The sequence below is a fragment of the Periplaneta americana genome, chromosome 5, assembly GCF_040183065.1.
Source record: "Periplaneta americana isolate PAMFEO1 chromosome 5, P.americana_PAMFEO1_priV1, whole genome shotgun sequence".
In the NCBI taxonomy this organism is placed as follows: Eukaryota; Metazoa; Arthropoda; class Insecta; order Blattodea; family Blattidae; genus Periplaneta; species Periplaneta americana.
In genome coordinates this window covers 110,442,062-110,465,495 of record NC_091121.1, presented here as the reverse complement: position 1 = coordinate 110,465,495, position 23,434 = coordinate 110,442,062, and the positions used below count along the sequence as shown (strand labels likewise).

Here is a 23,434-nt window from a genome sequence, read left to right as displayed (position 1 = left end):
ACAGAATCAATGTACATATCTTATAATTATTTTATCTCTGCCTCTGTGCAACGTCACATTTGAAGGGGAGGAAAGGAGACGGTAGAAAGGTTGTAATGCTTTTTAATACATTAACTTTCATGACTAAGATAGCCACCTAAATTTAACAGTCACTGACCGGCAGAGATAAAATGTAAGACCTGTACAACATTAATACAATGCTAAGTGGGCCTATAGGAATTGAGGGGTGTGTTTTTGTTTTGCTAAACTTCAAGACAATGCTAATTCATTTAATGTTGGCCTTAACTACGCCAGAACAAATAAATAAACATATATATAATTATATATACAGCATATATACATACAAATTAAAACACATTTGAAAGTAAGGCACGTGATGAATTAAAAAAAAGAAGCAAAAAGGACAACCCGGGCAACGCCGGGTGCTTTCAGCTAGTACCTAATAATTCACGAACATTAAGTATAAATGTGGTAATGTGATCAACAGGTTGTGATAAGAACAAGAACTTATTTTGGTCTACATGCCAAGAATAAGGACTTTCACGCAATCTACGGAATTTCAGAAATCCCTTGTCACTTTTTGTTCATCTGAAGACAAAACGAGGCGTTGCGAGATTAAAAATGTAGATGTAAGCCTAGATCATATATGTAACAGATATATCGGGCTTATAGGCTTTGAGGTTAACAACTTTTGTCAGGTTTACTACGCTGCCATCTAGTTGTTACGTCATAATTCCCATTTGAATTACATTAGCGACTGTGCTGCCATCTCGTGTTTGTTTACGGCGGACGGGTGGCGATCCTGGCGGTTGTTCTCTTCAAAGTGCTGCCGATTTTAACGTAGCGAGGAGTTATCTCTTACATATATGATCTAGGATGTAAGTCACTTAACTGATTATTGAAACGTTAGGTTAGGTTAGGTTAGGTCACTGTGGCTACGGGCGGGTTAAGACGACGTCGCCCATATTGAGGTCGATTGTGCACCCCGAATGTTATGGGATGAATGAGGATGAGGGTGTACCACCCTACCGGCGGCATGTGACCCCTCACTCGCTCACCCAATGGGGACTTCCTACTCTCCCCCATTCCAAGTTCATACCGCCAAGATGACGAAGCAGCATTGGATCCATTCCAACGGCTCTTCCATGGTGTCGAAGCGCCCTTGGAAGTATTGAAACATTAAACTCGTCATATATAAAACTGTGATAGATTTTTTTTTTGTTTTTAGTTATAAATAGGCTTTTTTTTTTCAAAATCTAGTTGAAACTGGTGATTTTCAAAATTCGTGAATTTGTAGAGGATCTTCAATACTAAAAAAATGTGGTTCATCGTTTGACTGAGTAATTGAATGACCGGTAGAAGTGTGCTGAAAATGGTAACTGAAAGGCAAAACATTTGTCCGTATATACAAATATTCTTTGAGCATAACCGGTAAACATTATCTTTGTTCTGTATTCCATGTGATGTGAAACATCACATTTATTTCCTGATCGTACGCCATGTATTCATTTTTTGTGTATGTAATAAAATAAACCTATAGGCTATTATATATTTTAGTCCACTCTTAGTCAGTAGAGTGCATTGTAATCCCCATTACAGCCATGTTATAGTCTCATCGCGTCTGAAAGTGGATTGTCATAAATAATTGCCATAAATGGAACGCGAACATTATAGAACATACTCCGGTTATAATTTACACTTCGAAGTTTTAAATACAAGACACCACAGAATCACGCTAATGGAATATTACTGAGCTGTATTTTTTTATATTTTAATCATCGCCTTTTTTAATATTACCTCTACAATGTTGCGGACCTGTTTCAAATTCAGTGGTATGACCTTTGTTTTCTCCGTTGTGTTCACATTGGTCTCAACTGATTATGGGAACGCTCAAGAGTCACAAACGTGTTACAGTAAACATAGCGCCGTGCCGAAAGGCATTTGAAAAGTCTGGAAAGTTTCAGTATCGATAGAATTGAGGCTCTGAGATAAAAAACGGGACTTGTCATCAATTTTGGGGTAACTGAGTTAAGAGTTCTCCCATATTATATGAGATACTCTTCATCGTTTAATGTAAAAATGGAAGTTGTCACTGGCGTGAAACATTGTAGATTTCTTTTTAAATTGGATTATTTTATGACGCTATATCAACATCTCAGATTATTTAGCGTCTGAATGAAATGAAGGTGATAATGCCGGTGAAATGAGTTCGGGGTCCAACACTGAAAGTTACCCAGCAGTTTTTCGTATTGAGTTGAGAGAAAACCCCGGAAAAAAACCTTACTCAGGTACTAACATGCCGCGACCGGAATTCGAACTCGAGTCACCCGGTTTTCGCGGTCAGACGCGCTAACCGTTACTACACAGGTGTAGACTTGTACAATTCTAGCGTTAATTTGAAAAATGGGACTTGTAAACGACTGTTCTCCTTTTTCTAACAAAGTGTTTCATGCATGCGCTTCTAAATTCAATGTTAAACATAAAATTCCCAGTATTCCAAGATTATGAGAGGGAGTTATGGAGCATTGAAGATGAGCCAATTGAATACTGTGGTGCTGAGATGTCATCGTGTTTATAATATATTTCACAATATGATGTAATGATCATGTGGATAGGTTATTCCCCTTGTTATAACCCTCTAATAGCAAGGTGAATAACCTATCCACGTGATGATTACATTATATTGTGAAAAAGATATATATATATACTTATAAATATATATATATATCTTTTTCACAATATAATTATATATATGTATAATTTTGCGCTTTGGCATTTATGTAACAATAGTAATATAATAAATTTAAAAAAACGATTATAATTTCTTAATTTTTTACTATTTTTATGAAAGTCTGTTTCTTTAGATCAAAAAGGAGACATGTCGGCAGTTTTCATACCTATTTTTTACTATACGTTTTTTTTTCTAAAGAAAATAACTCTGTGGAACAAGTAGATGTGGCCGAATGCAGGTAACAATAGTAAAAGCAAGGGGTTGAAGCAAACATGATGCCTTTTCTTTTTTCTCAAAATGACGTTTTTGATCTCAGTGCTTCAATTTTGAAACTGTAAAAAATTACAATACTCATGGAAGTCTTAAATTTCAAAACGATATATTCTCTTAATTTTTTTTGTTGTACGATAATCTCGAAACACAGAAATATATTCTACAGAAAAACACGTTTTATATTTTCACTTCACAGCTTTGCAACACGGGCCGATTTTTTTACTGCATGTGTGTATGTGTATATGTCTATGTATGCATTGATTAGACAACACCGCTTTACCTCGTACTGCTACTGGCGCCTTGCAGCGTTGCTTGTTAATTAGTTAATTTTAGATTACCATCAGGAATTGTGTACAATAACACCACCGTCTAGTCTATCTTCAGCAGGAGAGGCATCATTTAAATTTTAATTTTAAGTTTATTTTGTCCTGTACATTATGTTTAAGAAATTACATTAAACACGAAGAACATAAATACATAATTAACCAACGGTACATTTATTGTAGCCCTAACTTTTATAAGAATAACCATAAGTAACTATAACAGCCTAATGTACTGAATACATATTTTCTTTACGCACTTCACATATTCTTACCTTAATCTCCACGGTGATTCAGTGTTAGCGCGTTGGCTTATAAACCAGAGGCCCTTGTTCAAGTCCCTTTTCTCTCTGAACTTATAACTTGGGTTCAGCAAGCACTGTGTCCAGGCAACACAAGGGTTTTCTCCAGGTACTTCGGTTCCCCTTTGACATCCCAACAATTCTCCAGCATCATTATTCATTACGAGTGTAATGTGAAGCCACTGCCTGTGGTGCATTCTGTATAGTCTCTGACGAACTAATTGGTCTACACTTCTCGGCACTAGCTACATCCACGAGGTCGCTAGTAGAGACGGGGCGAATAACGCCAAATCGAGGATCCTGCCATTGTACTATATATATATATATATATATATATATATATATATATAATATACCGCTGTGGATCAAGTAGTAGTGTTTCTTATTACAAGTACAGCTAACTGAAGTTCGATTCCCAGCAGTTTAATTGAGATGTTCTGACCTCTCCTGGTATTGGAAATGCGTCCTTTATTTTGTTGTGTTTGTGAACAAAGGTTTTCCGTCGAACTTACAACATGACCTGAGGTTCACGCTACTTAACGTATATCTAGTATTACTTGAAAATTATCGCTTCAAGGGTCGCACCTCTTGTGGGAAGATAATATTATTCTATTAATCTGCAATCGAACATTTTACATTTATAATTCATACACTGTTGAAGAACATTATTAACGGTTTGTTTCTTAAAATATTTAAAGCAATTTACTATGTCCTATGTTTTAATAAGCAAATAATCAAAATGTATTACATGTTATTATTATTCTTCTTATTACACTGGCCAACAAATTGTTTGTTGCATTTCTACTAATAGCTGTTAGTAACTAATTTATAGGTGCTGATTTCAGATCTGAGGTTAGTTTTTTTTTTTTCTGAAAGGTCTGGTTTTTTTGCAATCGACATATCGATGGCTGAGGACCAGACTGTTCTAAGTCCAACTTTTTATAAGAAAGAAATCTGTGTTTCATTGTGTTCCAGTTCTTGTCTGCATATATGAATTGAACAAAGTTGTAAATATTTCTCTCCATAAGTTTGCTATGAAGCTATTCAAAATTGTTTCATAAAGCTTTGAATGTTAGGAGCTTAAAATAGCTCTCCTGAAAAAAAAAAAATATTAAAATGGACTTGGAACAGTCTGGTTCTGAGCCAACGATATGTCAATATTTCAATTTTCATTGCTTCTTATTTACCGCATAGCGTAAGCTTATGTGGAGAGATATTTGATTAAACTGTCTTAAAATTAGCTGGTCAATAAAGATTAAATTGCAATATATTCTAAATTTATTCAGTAATACAAACTGAAACACATACAGTCATAAACTCTCTTAAAATTAGCTAATTAATTAACATTAAATTGCAATATATATTCTAAATTTATTCAGTAATACAAACTGAAACACATATAGTCATAAACTCTCTTAAAATTAGCTGTTTAATAAACATGAAATTGCAATATATTCTAAATTTCTTCAGTAATACAAACTGAAACACACATTATTATTATTGTATCTCCAATGGGGGGGGGGGGGTTGCCCTATTTTACATATGTATGGTAGGGCTATAGTTTTACACAAAAAAAAAATAAGCATAAAGACAAATGGAAAAGGAAAATAAACTATCTTGCACAATGTAAACTAAACATAAACAATTCGTAATATAGATATTGCGATTGCAAAGCAAACATCAGGCATCAATTTGAGACTTACAAAAAACAGTTACAGCACCCATAAGTAACACTTCTTAAAAGCCGTTCTCTATAACACAAGTATGCATACATAATAAATTAATACACATTAGTTATACAAACACAATCAAACTATAATTAAGAAACTGAAACACATACAGTCATAAACTCTCTTAAAATTAGTTGATTAATAAACATTAAATTGTAATATAGTCTAAATTTCTTCAGTTGTACAAACGTAAACACATACAATCATAAACTGATTGTTATATAACACATTTATTACTATGTCATTATGTAGTAGAACACACTTCAGACTGCGCTTAGAACTGTCTACAAATAAGCGCCAATTATTTTCACTGTATAATGTAACCCCTAATTTCTGTAGAAGACCTGAGACATGACAATAATAGTACATTATACAACGAGCCTATAATGAAGGTAATTAAGAAGCGAGTATGGATATTTATGAAACCAGCGCAAGCGAGTTTCATAATTTTCATACGAGCTTCTTAATTACCATTATAGGCGAGTTTCATACGACTTTTTATGCTCGACCATATTTCTAACTTGATATTATTAATTTTCTTTGTATCTGACCTTGACCAATGTCCCGTATGTTGTGAGATGTTGGCAGACGCGAAAGTATTGATTTTTTCCGAGGAACAGATGTTCACATTGACCTTGCTAGGCCATAAGAACCTACAGAGATAACATTGAAATTAAATTAGACATTGAAAAACGAGATGACAAATTGAATTTATTTGAATATTATTTACAATTAACGCTAATTATTATAGTAACAGAACATAACCTTCTGCGACAGTATTGGATTTCCAGCCTCTGTGACTTTTCGCTAATTCTCTTCCGAGAATAATCGATACTTGCGGTTTTATAACGGTAGAAAGCTGACCTGTCATTGGCTGAACAGTTGTAACCTGAGTCGTCATTGGCTGAAAGACCTGACCTTTAATGAGTAGATGTACTTTAATGACATGCATTAAAGGTCTGCTACCAGGTGTATAATTACTACACTTCGGCATGGTCGAGCATAAACAAACTTATTCTCCTCTGTAAAATATGAAAGAAAGGCCTCCTATGAAACTTTCGTGTTGGGGCTCAGTAATTCTTTTTCTTGCAATCTATAGGCTAACACTTCAGCTGCATGTTTGGAGAGATCTAAGTCGCACACAAAGTCATTCAACTCAGGCTGGTTAAACGTCTGAGTAGTTAAGGACTCTTCAGTACTAGAAGAATACTCGTCCTGTGCTGTTCCTTCAGTCTCATCACTTGTCTCCGAATTTTTATCCTCATCTTCAGATGTAGTAAATCCTTTAAAAACTGGAACTGGTAGCACATCAGAATGCACAGTAGGTCGATTGCTGAGGGTATACTGGGATATAAGATGCTGTGTCTTTTTCTTGCCAATACTCTTTGTATTGACGAGACGAATATAGCAATAACTTGTATGATCCTTTGGTTCTCGTCAGGTCATGAGAATTCCGAAAGTTAAACCCTTAAGTTTCCCTTTTGGCCAATCATGCAGCATTTCTTCGCGATTGTGGCACAAACCAGGGGGCCCCATTTCTTGTCTTGGTCCCCAAAAGTACGTCCGAAGTACGCTTTATAAGCGAGCACCACAAAGGATGTTATTTTACGCCTTTTTCGAATAAGGGTGAAGTAGGTATCCACAAATGTAGCAGAAACTGTCTGGGTTGTTTATACATTGACATATCCTTGTAGCCATGATCAGATGTGAAATAATAACGGAAACAATATTCATATATAAACAATATTACCTTATTACCTGTCGATAACACAAACATAAACGGCTGGAATGTAAAAGTTCGATTTGCATGAAAATCGTTTTCAGATTTGAAATCAGCATGTCAAAAATATTAAGGATCAGTGAAAAAATCTCATGCAATTGACATTTAAAAAAAATCTGTTGGCCAGTGTTATTATTATTATTATTATTATTATTATTATTATTATTATTATTATTATTATTATTATTATTATTATTATAGCACTCACATATGCATTATACATTGATGGTTTTGAAAATACGTGGACTACATGCAGTGCTACCACACTCTAGTATATACAGTCAAGAAGCTCAGTACGTAGTAAATATGCATCCATAGATAGTTGCTAACCACTAGGATCGCTAATATGGCCTCATTACAGACAATTCGAACTATTACCGGCACAGTCTATTGTTCCTAGCACCCTCACAACTCAAGCTTCGTGACTGTATATACTAGACTGTGGTACTACTAATTATGGGGTATTAAAAATTAAAATGTAATTGTTTCCCAAAAACATATAGGGCTTTACACATATAGTACACCGAGAACCGTAAGTAATGTCATTAATTTCAGCGGATTATTCTTAGAGATATTTTAAACAAAAAAATATAATACAATTTTGCTCGTTTTTTGCTTCCTTTTGGAGATAAAAGTTGTTTTATATTAAACATTTTATAGCGTGTGTTGGGAAAGCTATTGATTTAATTCCCAATATGCTCAGTGAATTTAAGAGAGCAGTCTATTATGATAATAATAATAATAATAATAATAATAATAATAATAATAATAATAATAATAATAATAATAATAATAACAACAACAATAATAATGATTGAAAGAATTTTAGTGTTGTCCTTTAAATATGCATAAATTTGATCCGAACAAAATGAATTCTATAGATTTAAAATCCCCTATATTGAAGGATTTTGATAGTAACTGGTTCCAAATAGAGGCAATTTTCCTCCTAACAGTGATTTTTAACAAAGCTTTTGCTTTAAATTTAGTGGCTTTTTGAATTCAAACTATATACAACATTAGAATTCACTCTTAGCAATCAATATGTGGCCATAACTCAGTTATGAACAAAATGGTCTTTAAGGTGTTTTGAATCTAGAGAATTCAAATGTAACTTTTCGTTCTGCAAAAGGAATTTTATGAAGTTACCTTTGTTCGAAAAGGACGCTAAAGCGAGTAAAATTGTATTAAACTCTTATGTTAGAAATGTCTCAAAGAATAACACTCTGAAATTAATGACATTACTTAAGATTCACTCTGTAGGCTACATTTACAGTGTTTATGCTGTAGCCTATGCAGAACGGCACTTAGACATGAGTTCGATTCTTGCTTGGGTTTCTGAGTTTTCCCCAAATGTAAAGTGAATGTCAGGTAATCTTATCCCGAATCCTCTGCTTCTTGACGCCAAATACCATCTCGCTATCACCAATACTACAACCTTGTATGTTAATTGAAGTAAACAAATATGCAAGTAAATAGGTAAATAAATAATAAATGAATTAATAATTAAGTAAATAAATATAATACTATAGTCATTTATTTCTGGATTAATAATATTGACTTATTCCCATTTTTATTAATCATTTCGTGTGTGGAGAGCCAAGTTGCGCTATTGAATTTACTGTTTTGATTTAGAAAATCTGCTCAAAAAATCTTTTATCTGATTCTACATGGCTCCGGTGAAAATTCTCTCTAAATATTAGTGGTATGCAAACTTTGAAACAAAACAAATGCCAATGGTAAGTCTGCTACCTATAGGTCGAGTTCAACAGTATTGTATATAAAAATATGGACACAGTACAAAATTTTCGTTAACCTTTAGGAGCCGCACGTCCGTTACAGTGGCCAGCTAATATTATGGTCATGACGTTATATAATATGTCATAAATTGTATGTTGTATATAAAATACGTTGATATTCTTTAATTTTATATAACGTTAAGGATATTGCACTTGATTAAAACAGTATTTTTTTTGTAATGTTTTCTTTTTTCTTCAAAAGGAGCAATATCATTTCAAATGCAGTCAACTGAAACCTCGTCAGTTTCCATGGGTACCATTACACCAATTGTTTTACATGGCCCTCCCCATTCTTTACCACAGGTTCAATTGATTACAATCGAGTTCAACAGTGTTGTAAATAAAAATATGGACACAGCACAAAATATTCGTTAACGACGAAAAGTGACGACTATGGCTAAAGCCCAATGTCTTATAAAGAAGCGTGTTTGTGCAAGTTAGCTTACCTTATGATCTCACTGAGGATAAAATAAGAAATTAATGAAACACAATTACAGATTCTAAGCAATATCATTATATGCAGTTATCTTCAGTATAGTTTAAACATGGGGATCCTACTCCTTATAAAATGGTTCACGTCGATTCTTCCCCGTAAAAAAGTATGCCTTTTTCATTCTCTGACGCTAGGTAAATTATTATGCAGCATTGGTTGCCCCAAAAACAATATTTGAATGGGAAATGTTATCTTACTCTCTTCTCAATTAATATGGAAAACGTACTGTGAAAGGAAATGCTAATTTTTCTCCGATAAATGTAGACTACTTACTATTTACATATAACACAAGATCGCATAAGGTTAAAGTGGCAGTGAGATTGTTCACCTATAGAACATTCATTACGTAGTCTTATGATTATTTGGTATTGGGTATTTCGAACCACGAAATAAAATCAAGCCAAGAGATTTTGAAGTAAGCAAGAAATGAACCCCACCTACTTCACTATTTTGTTAAGCTGTCAAAGAATGATCTACAAATCTAGAACATGTGTTTCAGAAGGGAATACACCGTTATGTAACGCGTGTTGCTCTTCCCAAGGAATTTTTTTTTTTTAATGAAAGGTCATCATGGCAACACAATCCTCTGATTCTGAATAATCAAATGATATCACGAACTTAAAAAAAGTCCTTTTGCATATCACATGTTGATTGTCCCGTTAGGAATTCTTTTTAAAATTTAAACAACAACATTAGCATGTTTCACTTGTGAATTTAAAACTGATCATGACATAATTTGATTGCCGGTAAGTATTAGCAGATGTTTGAAATTAAATGTTTCATTAATTCATGCAATTTTCACAAAATAGTTTGCAGGCGATGGAATACCAGTCGTGTTAATACCATGAAGATGAGGTGACATAGCAGAATCCCCGTGCCTTTGACAGAAATCAAACCACGGGTGTCCATTTCCAATACAATCAATGCCCCCAAATCCGTGTAATCTGGGGAGTAAATTCACTACTAGATGTAATCCGAAGGTTTAATCTAACATTGTCTAGATTTGTTATAGCTGTTATGTTACCAATAAGTGTTGCAATAACTTGGATGTTGCACTTGTAATATTTAATGTATTATATTAAATAGGCCTACATGAACTCGAGTACGTATTGTGACGAAACTAAATGTTGTACAGCTTTTAAATCACATACATATTCTAAAGAGAGGAAGGATAATATTTTCATAGAAATTTCATGTTTCAATTCTTTGAATACTGTTGATATGGTGAAGTAAATAAATAAAAGCAATTAAAGATATTTTTAATCACAATGTTTTTTTCTTTTTTACAAATTCATTCCGCAGAATAACGGCTTTGCCTCTATGCGAATTGGCCTCATTCTGTGCTACATGAAAGCAACAGAGATCGTTCAAGTGCAGTGGCAGGATTCAGAACACTAAATAAGGAGTGCCCACAGAAAACCTCCATGAACATAAACGGGTATATCGTCCCTGTCGGTAGTCTTATGTAGAGTCTTAGAAAAAAGTTTTGTCACATAGATACTTTATAAGTCCTAGAAAGGAGGTATTGACGCATGATCAGACATATAACGAAACGAAACTAATTTTATTACCTCGACTAGTCGTTCTCTTGTGAATCAGGTCCCTCGTCTTCTGATCATGAGTACTGCCTCCTTTCTGGAGCATATAAAGTATCTCTGCGACAAAACTTTTTTCTAAGACTTTAATGAAAATGGTGACACGAAAAAATAAACTCAAAAATCTTATAGTACATACGTCACAAACCCTCAAAGTGCGCCCGCGTGTCACACAGCAGACATCAAGCCGATATTTCCACTCACGTCACACGCGTTCCAACATATCTACTGGAATGGATTCAGTGACACTGGAGATAAGATGTGGCAGCTTTTGAAGATTCTGAGGTGAGGTGATGGAGATTCATGAATGATAATCTTTTATGTAACCCTGTGATAAATCACAAACATTCAAGTCGGGCGACATCGGTGGCCACTTGCAGAAGACATCTTGCTCCCCAACGCGCCCAATCAACCGCCCTGCCAATTGATTTAATGGGCACGAATATTTTCTACAATGCAATAATACAAAAATAACAAAAGACTGGTAAACCCGAACAAACGAATCCCATATTAACGCTTCTATTCGCTTCTGCTGTCATCTATTGGTTTTGTCGCCATTAGACATGCCGCAATATTCAAAACTGGAATTCTTTGAGTCGTCCTTTCTTATGACACTAGTATAAAGTTCTTAATGTACACCGTTACGAAATGATAGGCATTTGTAATCACGGAAGGTTGCTGTGGTCATCCTATATAATGGGTTTAGGTGTGGATCCTGTAAATTGTCGTAATTTTGAAAGCTTGTAACATTTGAAGATATTTCGCAAGATTTTTTCTGCATGCTGTTCATTCCTTACAAGACAAACTATTAATGATAGAGAAGAAAAACAATGATTATATCTGGATATTTTCAAATGGGTGTGTACCTAAATAGGCGTCATTCTTTTATGAACGAAACTTTATTATTTTTGTATAAATTTAGTTGGTAACAAAGGTATACGAAATTCAAATCTTTCCTTACTTTTGAATAACCAGATAAGTATGAAAATTAAAACTCTTTCGTCCCGTCATAGTTTACATCTGCATTCGAAATAAATAATAATTATCGCGAATAATGTAATAGCGTAGGCCTGTAGAACTTAACAATTTTACATTAATTACTCTATATTACAATCTAAAGATGTTTCACGTTATGTGACTCTGAAAATATGAATGTGATTTTTTCAAGAGGAATTTTTGGTGATTGATAGGAAGGCGGTGATGCTCTCCACGAGGTCCGAAATTTGTGAATTAAAAATCGGCCGCGGATAATTGGATGTATAGAGGTTATAACAATGTTTAATTCTTCTTTGTCATAGATTTAGGGCATACAACTGCTGTTCATAAATGAAACCGTTTCAGGTAAAATTTACCAGAATATTGTCGCTAACGTCATACTTAAACCTTTGTCATCACTGTGACACATCAACTGATCACAGGAGTAATTTTTAATTCTATCCTGCTGTCATATGATCACAGGAGTAATTTTTAATTTAATCCTGCTGTCAGCTGATCACAGGAGTAAGTTGTAATTTAATCCTGCTGTCATATGATCACAGGAGTAATTTTTAATTTAATCTTGCTGTCAGCTGATCACAGGAGTAATTTGTAATTTAATCCTGCTGTCGTATGATCACAGGAGTAATTTGTAATTTAATCCTGCTGTCATATGATCACAGGAGTAATTTTTAATTTAATTCTCCTGTCAGCTGATCACAGGAGTAATTTTTAATTCTATCCTGTCGGCTGATCACAGGAGTAATTTTTAATTCTCTCCTGCTATCATATGATCACAGGAGTAATATTTAATTATATCCTGCTTTCAGCTGATCACAGGAGTAATTTTTAATTCTATCCTGCTGTCAGCTGATCACAGGAGTAATTTTTTAATTCTATCCTGTCGGCTGATCACAGGCGTAATTTTTAATTCTATCCTGTCGGCTGATCACAGGAGTAATTTTTAATTCTATCCTGTCGGCTGATCACAGGAGTAATTTTTAATTCTATCCTGCTGTCAGCTGATCACAGGAGTAATTTATAATTCTTTCTTGCTGTCAAGTGATCAGAGGATTAATTTTTAATTCTGTCTTGCTGTCAGGTGATCACAGGATTAATTTTTAATTCTGTCTTGCTGTCAGGTGATCACAGGATTAATTTTTAATTCTGTCTTGCTGTCAGGTGATCACAGGATTAATTTTTAATTCTGTCTTGCTGTCAGGTGATCACAGGATTAATTTTTAATTCTGTCTTGCTGTCAGGTGATCACAGGATTAATTTTTAATTCTGTCTTCCTGTCAGGCGATCACAGGATTAATTTTTAATTCTGTCTTGCTGTCAGGTGATCACAGGATTAATTTTTAATTTAATCCTGCTGTCAGCTGATCCGCAATAATGTATTTAGAAAAGTGATTCGAAAAACATTGACGCTACACAGAAGCAGCATATATGGGTTCGAATTCCACATAAGACAAAAATATTATGTTTTGTGTTTCCTTAGATGAAGAACCTGCAAAGGAAATATCTGAAGCGACGTTAGAGACGCGACTAAATGTATCTGTCCAGTGCAGGTCTTATAATGAACATTAAAGGACTTAAACCATTATAGCAAAATGGGCACTAAAATTCTCTACGGAAAACTAAGAACAATTACGAAAATAATTAATTATTTTATGAATACACAAATACACATTTATTTTCCTCTATATTAATCTTTTACGTACACTTACAGCATACATTTTATTAAATATTATAGGCTATAACTTACTCTTCTCACACAGAGTCTGCTGGGTTGTAAATATTTAAAATAACTTCCGACACTTGCTGAGTTCTTGAATTGTTAATTATAAAATATGATGATATATTTGTTTCTTGTATTTTCTTTTCTGCTGCTCTACACTTGCTATAGCACTAGCACTTACTACTGAACACTTTGCCTATCTCTTTGTTCTGTCTCTTTCTCTCTGCCAGCTTCTGCACCGCCCTCGACAACCCCAGGGCCCACCACGACGGAACTGACACCGAAGAGGAATCCAGGTATGACACAATCATTACACGCTCCAATCCTGTCCACACGAACCGAGAACACGTATACAATCATAGAACTTGCTTATCTGTACTCCCATTGCTTGCTATAGCTTTAAGCGCACAGACCACTGGGTAAACGCAATTCGAGAATTCATAAACGTGCCACTTGCATTCATACTCTGCAAGGACTAACTGGAACTACTAATAATTCGATAACAGCTGTCATAACCACTTAGAAATAGATTACTTTCTGAAGTATTTGGTTAAAATCAAGATTTTACTTCAATTTCTTTTTAGATTTCAGTTTTATACACAAAGAAACAAGTAACAGAACCAGAAAAATGTGTTAACAAACAGCCAAAACAAAACATTACTTAATATTTTCTCAGTCTTCATGAGTAGACTAGGAACTATTTCGTTTTCAAACTAACTCCTTCACTCACATCAGTTTTTTTTATTGAGATTCGTCCAGCCTACAATATTATAAGACGTACTTAGTAATAGGTTTTACCTCAAATTACTGATCTCTCACGAAACCATAAATTTGAAGAGCTAGCTAATGTTTTTATTTTATTTTACGATAAAACTTATCGACACATTATTATTATTATTATTATTATTATTATTATTATTATTATTATTATTATCATTATTATTATTGTTGTTGTTTAGTCAACTGTCCGAAGACAGGTCTGAACCTCACGAGTGATACCAAGAAGACACCACTTATGAGGCTACTATGCCAGGAGATAATGGGGTAGGATGGCAGTTTCTTTCCCAATCCATCGCATACATGGCCGACTAGCTACATATTACACTAGTGCATTTATGGGGAAGGAGATATGTGGGGGGGGGGGGGATTAGTGATAGGACAGGAAGAATTATTGGGGTTTCCGGAGGTTCCGGAGCTGGACGCAGAGATTTCACGGGGAGAAATTAGAAAAGCGGTTTCCTCTTTGAAGAATAATAAAGCACCAGGGGCTATTACACTAGTCAGACTTCAGATGCATACAAACAATTGTTCTTCCTCTGACACATATCGTCAAGTGAGATGTACTGCCTGATAATAGATATACATATCAGCCAGAATCTCAATCAGAGGATTAAATTATTATTATTATTATTATTATTATTATTATTATTTTATTTATTGTTATATTCATAATAATCACCGACATTTTCAATTTTTGAACTCCCTAGTCCGTTTCGTCTTCAAGAAATTGGAATTATTATTTTTCTCCCCTCTTTCAGAGTGTCTACCATTTGTTTTTCATTAAAACTGTCAAGGAAACTATCAATAAATTACATTAAATGATTTGTCGAATAATTTCCATACAATTCCTCGGGTTAAAAATCGTGGGTGAACGTGTTTTCTTAAGAAAGTTTTGCTAAACAATTTTTTTTCCTTAGACATATTATTGAAAAGCCAAATAACTACAAAAATGTCAAATTTTATTAATAGATTAAAATTGAGTACACAGTAAGTGTGTATTTAATTTAAAAATTTCAAATTCCAAAGAAATGGCAAGAGTGACGTAAGTCTGTCATTGGTATCCTTATGTTGTTAATATTTCAAAGTGAGTCCTCCGATCTTCTTCCTCCCAATGGGTCACTTCGATAATGCTTTCGCCCCTTTTTCTTTGCATTATTCATTATTAGCTTGTTCCTACAGAACTTCTTCTACTGCTGTATAAAATTTGAAGTAAGTATCATCGCCATCATTTGGAATCCCTTGAGTCAGCTTTCGTTAACATTCGTTCGTTGCTGATAATTGAAAGTAATTTCATGCTATTTCCACAGAACCACAAGATAAAGTAGAGATCTCCCCAAGTGCACCTTGTCCGCTGATATAACTTAAAAAAAGAATTTGAAATCGTTAACATTTGGCCTGCTGTATGGTGTCCAAATTTTTCAAACGTTCCTTTAACAACAACAAAATATGCAAATACAATATCAAGAACAAATATGCACTTTAGACATTATGACATCAGAAAATCTTCAAAATGGCTGTTTAAAAATTGCATATGACTCTTAGAAAATAAATGAACTCCATTCTAATTGTATGCACTCAAGTTAACTAAAAATTTCTCAGAGAATATAAGCATACAGCCTCTGAGTTTTTCTTACAAGCAATCGAAATATGAGAAGTACAGGAACGTAAATATCCTCGGATAAAGGATGGTTCACAAAAAAACCGGGAACGGAAACTACAACGAGAACGGAAATAATGTTAAAATGTATTTAAATGTGAGCATTCACAATAGTTAATTGTGAATGCCCACACTAAAATAAATTTATTTTAACAATATTTCCGGTCTCGTTCTCATTGTCCCTTCCGTTTCCGGTTTATTGTGGACTAGCCTTAACACTTCGATACTGTCTTTACTTACTTTAGGCCTGGCAATTAATTAAGCAAGTTAGGGTTAACTTTAAAAGTCCGTCTATAAACCACGCTTAACTTTTCATAAAAATGTCTAAATTTTGTCACATTGCCAAATAGTTTGACGCGGTCTTGCGTTGCACCATTATCAGGATAGTTGTGTAAAATAAATATTGCAACATATACTTGTCAAGAGTTGACAGCGAGTGAACTTGGTGGTAGATCTGTATATTTTTCATTATTTAAAGTTCGTTTCAAATTATCCTAGCGTGGTGCAGATTTAAAACGCCAGGTGGAATACCGTGAAGTTTACCTTTAACCGGCCAGGATTAATTTTCGAGCAATTATAAATTCATAGGTTAAAACAATATTTCACAATTTTGGCTTTGCATATGACTGCGGAGACTGAATATAACGTTTTTAAATTGTAATCATTTTCTTCTCCATACAAATAAAATGTGAATACTGTAAAAAATTGTTGAATATGATTATTGCAAATAATGAAATAGAAAGATAATATTACATTTTATTGATATTACAATTTTTGTTCCCAAATTTTTTAACTCCTGATTTAGTCTTTAGAAATGACTCCTAAATGACAATCATTATTTCCTAATTTTTGACAGTTCCAATATATTTTGCTTAATGGATTTCTTTTGTAATTAAAAGAACGTTAAGAAGCCAACAAATAATACTGAATTGATCGTCTGTCTACTCAAATTTCAATAAAATCCTAGAACCGCGAACTTTTAATTGTTTCTGTGTACTTTCAGTACGCGTCTTCTGAGTTTGGGAATAGATTAAGGAAGAATTTGAGTTAATATAATCGGGTTGCTAAACTGGATAAAATATTAGTGAAAAGCACACTCAGGAGCCTGGATTAGGGAATATGATCAGGAACACGTTTACGTATTACAACACATATTAATATTACTATCCCTGTAAATCCTACTAACACTTTTAATACACTATACTACACAATTACTACATATACTGCTACCATTACACTACTATTACTACTATACTACTATCACTACACTACTACTATGCTATTACTGCAACTATAACACTACACTACAGTACTAACCTCTTACTACACTATTACAACTACCCTATTATTATATTACTATCACTACACTCTTGCTACACTACTACTACTACTATTACTACTACAACTACTACTACACTACAGTAGTACTAGTACTCTAGTATTATATACTGTCACCACTACTATAATCACTACAATACTGATACACTACTACTTTCACCATCAAAACTACAGCACTACACTACTACTATACAATAGTATTATTCTCATACTAGCTATATTGTAACTACTACATTACTACTATCGCTACACCACTGCTACACTATTAGTAACACTACTACAACAGTGCAGTATAATTACACTACTATCACCATAACAACCATCGTACCACATTACGTCTACAATATTACTACAAATTTATTACTGTAATATGAATATAACACTGCTACAAAATTTCTATACTACTAATACTAATACTACTACTACTACTCCTGCTGCTGCTGCCACCCCGTACTACACATTTACTGCTACAATACTACTGTACTATACTCCATCACTACACTATAATTACTACTATATTATATATTACTACTATATTACTATATATGACCATACTACATTGCTAAACTACCACACTAATACTACCACCATTATTACTGCCGTAATACACTATAATTGCTGTAATACTACTATGCTATTAATAGAATACAAAACTTCTAATCATCACCACTATTACTACCTTCATACTACACTTTTTCTGATAAAAATAATATATTGTAGTATACTATAATTACTATTACACGACTATCACATTTCTAAACAACTACTATATTAATACAACCACCACCACTACCTTCGTACTACATTATTACTGCTATATTACTTTTATACTACACTATAATTATTATTAGATGACAGAAGTCCACCGCTGTGGAGTAACGATTAGCATATTTGACCATAAAGCGAACGGGTTCAAAACCTGATTGGTACAAGTTACCTAGTCACTAATTGAAGCAGAATTGCTGGGTAATGTTAAGCGTTGGACCTCGGATTCATTTCGCCATAATTAATTCACATATCATTATGGTCCATGCCATAACCCCGATTAATTTCACTGTGCTGCGTGCTGTACTTGTACAAGAGCGTGACCATTCAGCAAACAAATATCATTCACAGAACAGGAGTTGTAATCACAATAAGGCTCAGGCTGAGGTACAAATTTTCGAACCACTTCTCTGTAAAAAGAATTACACGACTACTAACTACATCTCTAAATAACTTCAATATTAATATAACTGCCATACTATCGGACTAAACTATTACTGCTACACTAATATTATAGTATACTGTGATTACTATTACAAGGCTACTCCCTACACTTATAAACAACTATTACACTATACTACCATCACTACTACCACGTGATACACTATTATTTCTACAATACGTCTATACTACTACACTTTAATTATTATTACACGTATACTACATTTCTAAATAACTACTACATTAATAATAACACTGTTACTAACCTCGCACTATACTGTTGCTGATACACTACTACTATGCTAGTACCGCAACACTATTACTACACTACAGTACAACTCTAGTACTATACTACTACTATACTACTATCACTACACTACTGCTACAATACTACAACACTGCAATACTACTACACTTCTAGTACCATCACTACTACCATCGCACTTCGCTGTTACTGCTACACTATTGTTATAAGAGGGAAAGTCAAAAAGTAACCTTAATAATTGTTATATTAATTGGATATGTACAATAAGACTACAAACACTTAATCACTCTTCAACATATATAAGAGGAACACTTGCATTGAACTTACTGGGGACTATTTTGAAAAGTGATGAAGTGTTTGTAGTCTGATTGTACATATTTAATCAATAAAACAATTATTAAGGTTACTTTTTTACTCTTCCTCGTACTATTACTACACTACTAATACTTGTGCAACACTACAATTCTACTACCATCACTACTATCTTTGTTTTAGACTATTACTGCTATAGTATTGTTATACTATTACTATAACTACACTACTCCTACATTACTAGACCTGTACAACACTAAAATTGTACTACCATCACTACTATCCTCGTATTACACTAGTCCGACTACAGTACTACTACACTACAATATTACTTTCATGCTAAACAATATGTTTTGAGAAAGTGAAACAGTTCAAGTATCTTGGTTCATTTGTCACATCAGGAAATACAGTAGTATAGCACCAGAAGTTCAAACAAAATTAATAGTCACAAATAAAAGTTTTTACGGGTTACTAAGACTATTCAGTCCAAAATTCTTCCAAGAAAAATGAAAATAAAATTATATAAAACAATAATAAAACCTGTGGTACGTATTGTATGGCGCAGAAACCTGGGAAGTGTCAAAAATAGAAGAAGATCCTCTTAGATCTTTCGAAAGAAAAATTTTTCGTGGAATATATGGACCATTAAATGAAAGAGACGTTTGGCGAAAGAGTCCTCAAGAATCAGATGGCTAGGACTTCTAATGAGGAAAAATGACAAACGAGACATGGGGCCAAAGAAGACCTGGAAGACCAAAATTGAGATGACTGGATTGTGTGACGGATGACTTTGCTAAAATGGGTGCCCGAATTTGGAGAAGGAATACACAGGAAAGAGATTCCTGAGGAAGATTGTTGAAGATGCCAAGACCCCCAAGATGCACGTGATGATGATGATGATGATGATGATGATGATGATGATGATGATGATGATGATGATGATGATGATGATGATGATGATGAGGACGACGACGATGATAACTAAACAAGTAAAACTACACTATTTTGCTATCTCCACACTACTGTTGCACCACTAAATTGAAGCAGCAATATGTGCAGTAAGTAGTGATAAGGAAGAGTGTTAAGTAATCTATTAAATGACGTAACAGCAGCGTCTACAATCACTATACCGGTATTTTGAGTCAATGTTTTCAATTAACACATTATTTTGCATAATTATTTTCAGTAACAGCCAAATGGAAATACTGATCTGGGACGGGGATATTGTGTTAAAATGGTTCCCATTAATCAACACTACAGTAAGAAATTACTAATAAACCGGAACTCGGTTGACTATCCACTAAAGTTATCACGTAGTATCTAACCAAGGTTGTACAAGCTTACAATATTTATCAGAAATGTCTAAGCGAAACTCACACAGCCATCTTCTTGTATTGGTTTCCCAGGCATTGAATGCAAACTGTTGCAACATATTACCTGTCTAATGAACAGTTGATAGCAATTTCATCTGTGTGGTGGGCGAAATTAATTGTAAACAAATGTGACCCACATTTCACTTCCTCTACAATAAATCGATACACTTTTCTGTTGTGACAGAGTGAAATGAAATTGATTCTAATGCGTATTATAATTAATAGTATTTTGCTATCAAAGTTTACATTTTTTTACTGAGATATCTATATTGAGTGACTGAGTTGTGACTAGTACTTTGGGATAACATGGTGTTTTTTCTTCATTTCAACGCATAGAACAGTCGTATAATTTCATCAAAGAAGTGTCGAATATTCTTTTTCAAATCATGAAACTGCATTGAGAGCAGTACGAACTGCCAATCGAGGTAGCTATGATCCGTTGAATTTTTCAAGATCTTGTTTGCGATATGATTCCTCCTCCTAATTGGTTATGCCTTCTATTTCAAGTTTACTCATAAGTGAGATGTGAACCCTGCTTGGAAAGAAGAAGAATATTGCCTACCTTTCAAAATATTCTGGCTGCAATTCTACCTCTTGTAACGACGGTTATAATATTCCGTAAGTCTAAAATTCTCAATCTTCTTACGCCATGTCATCATAAGCCTCAGTAGCATTTCCATTTCATTTATATAACATTTGATAATATCAGAACTCAGACAATACATGTCCGTATCGCTCTTTGAATCTGTTAGGATTTATAAGTATATTTTACATCCACAGTTTTTAGTGTTAGTCGTTAATAGAAGGTTATCGCTTGAGACTACACAGGAAAATGTACGTACACCTTGCATTTTTGTAAGGGAAATCATTCTCATACTTCTTGTCGAATCTTGGGTAAAGGGGAACATACGCCTGTAAGTATTTTTAAACTGGTAAAATTCAGTTTTTTTCTCAGCAACGAATAAATCGTTAATCACTAAATTTTATATGCTGAGTACTTTCACAATTGTATATCAACTATTTTCAGATTTAGTGAAACTATTACCGTTACTGATTATTATAAATACAAAATAGCGCCCGTAAGTTACGTTAATTCAAATGGTTTCCCTGACAACTCTAGTGGTTTTTAAGATGTTGCAGTGAAAATTTGCATTTTACACTTGTGAAGAAACCTACCTGGAACAGGCATGCCAAACTCAGTTGAAGGGGAAAGTATGACGTCAACCTCATTCCAAAACTCTTAGACACTGTTGACGTCCATGCATCGCTCTCAATCAAAATCTTGCTCAGTGGCGGGTAGTACATAAACTCATGTTATAAAAACAATCACCACTTTAAACATAAATTAGGATAAGACATAATTCCACATACAAACTCTTGAACATTCATATATTTAGTTACTGATCCCAGACATCAGTTGTTTTGCTCTAATGTATCAATATTCGGCTAGATTGTATTAATACATTGACACAGAGCAAAGACAAAATGACGATCATTTAACCTCGAGCGTGCAACTGATTTACAATGATTCATTTTTAAAAACTACTGTTCACAACAATATGTCGACACAGACGTTGTAATTATACGAACTGTAACATTTTTCATGTTAAGATTTCTATTGTCAATAACTAGTATATTATAAATCTTGACCACCTTTCCTTAATGTTTTTTGAAACTGTTGGCAACAAATCGTTTAACCATTTTGTCATTTATGGAATTAAAAATTCTAAATATAAACAAAATTCTATAAAAATAAGCCACAAGATAGAAATTTTACATAATTACGTAGCTGTAAGTTTGTTTTCCCCTTAATCTTTACCATGAAGAGCATTGAAATGACGTCTTATATTATAATGCTGTAGCCTATAGAACGAAATTGAACAGATCATAATAGGCAATTAGTTTTATTATCTCCTCCAACACAAAAAACCATATTCCCATTCCTCACTGAAGCTGTATCTTGGTACTGCAAACAGTGAACTGAATTTGGAAAAAAAAAATGTAAATAATTTTATTTCAATCGTAAAAAATAGTTTGTGCGTTTCCTCCATTATCATATATTGCAGAATAATGAAAATTAGTATATGTACAACACTGTCCTTCTACTATATGAAAAGAAATATAAATAATTTCTTTAAAATCATATAGCAGAAGGACAGTGTTTTACACATACCAATTTTCATTATTGTACAAGATACAGTAATGGAGGAAAAAGGTGTATGTTCCCCTTCCTATAGTTTGTCACAACACAGCTCAATGGACGTACACGTTGTATTTTTTTTAAGTTAGGTCATTCTCAGACTTCCTGTAGAAAACTTGGGTGCTCTGTATTCACAATCTGATACATTGGCACATAATCCACAACGGAAAGGATACGGTTATAAAACGGCGAATGGGATGAAATACAGATGGTATCAGCAGTCCCCTATGTTAATGTGCTATCCTGAAAATTTTCTGGAAAATGCAGTCCGTTAGAAAAACTGCAGACCGAGGAATTGATTCCTGCACTTTACTTCACTATTAAACCTTTCATTAGTTTGCGAATTAAGTGTGTGCTTATATCATATGTCAACCATATTTATTTTCATGCCAAGTGGACAAATTAGTCCACTGTATTTTACTTATAGTTAAGACCTGCCCGAAATCTGTTCAAAATTTCACTTGAAATTGTTCGCATTTTCAGTTTATTCACCAGAGACTTGATTTACCACCACAAAGTACAGAATACATCAATTGGCAATCTATATGATAGAACTATATGATATAT

At 33.8% G+C, this 23,434-nt stretch overlaps 1 protein-coding gene across 1 annotated transcript in view; it reads left to right on the top strand.

Annotated features, from left to right (window-relative positions):
• Window positions 1-23,434, top strand: part of LOC138700432 (neurotrimin-like) — an 886,160-nt gene that overhangs the window by 746,457 nt on the left and 116,269 nt on the right. The window contains exon 7 of the mRNA XM_069827048.1: window positions 13,967-14,032. Coding sequence (XP_069683149.1) covers window positions 13,967-14,032 — 66 coding nt within the window. The remainder of the gene's footprint in view (window positions 1-13,966; window positions 14,033-23,434) is intronic.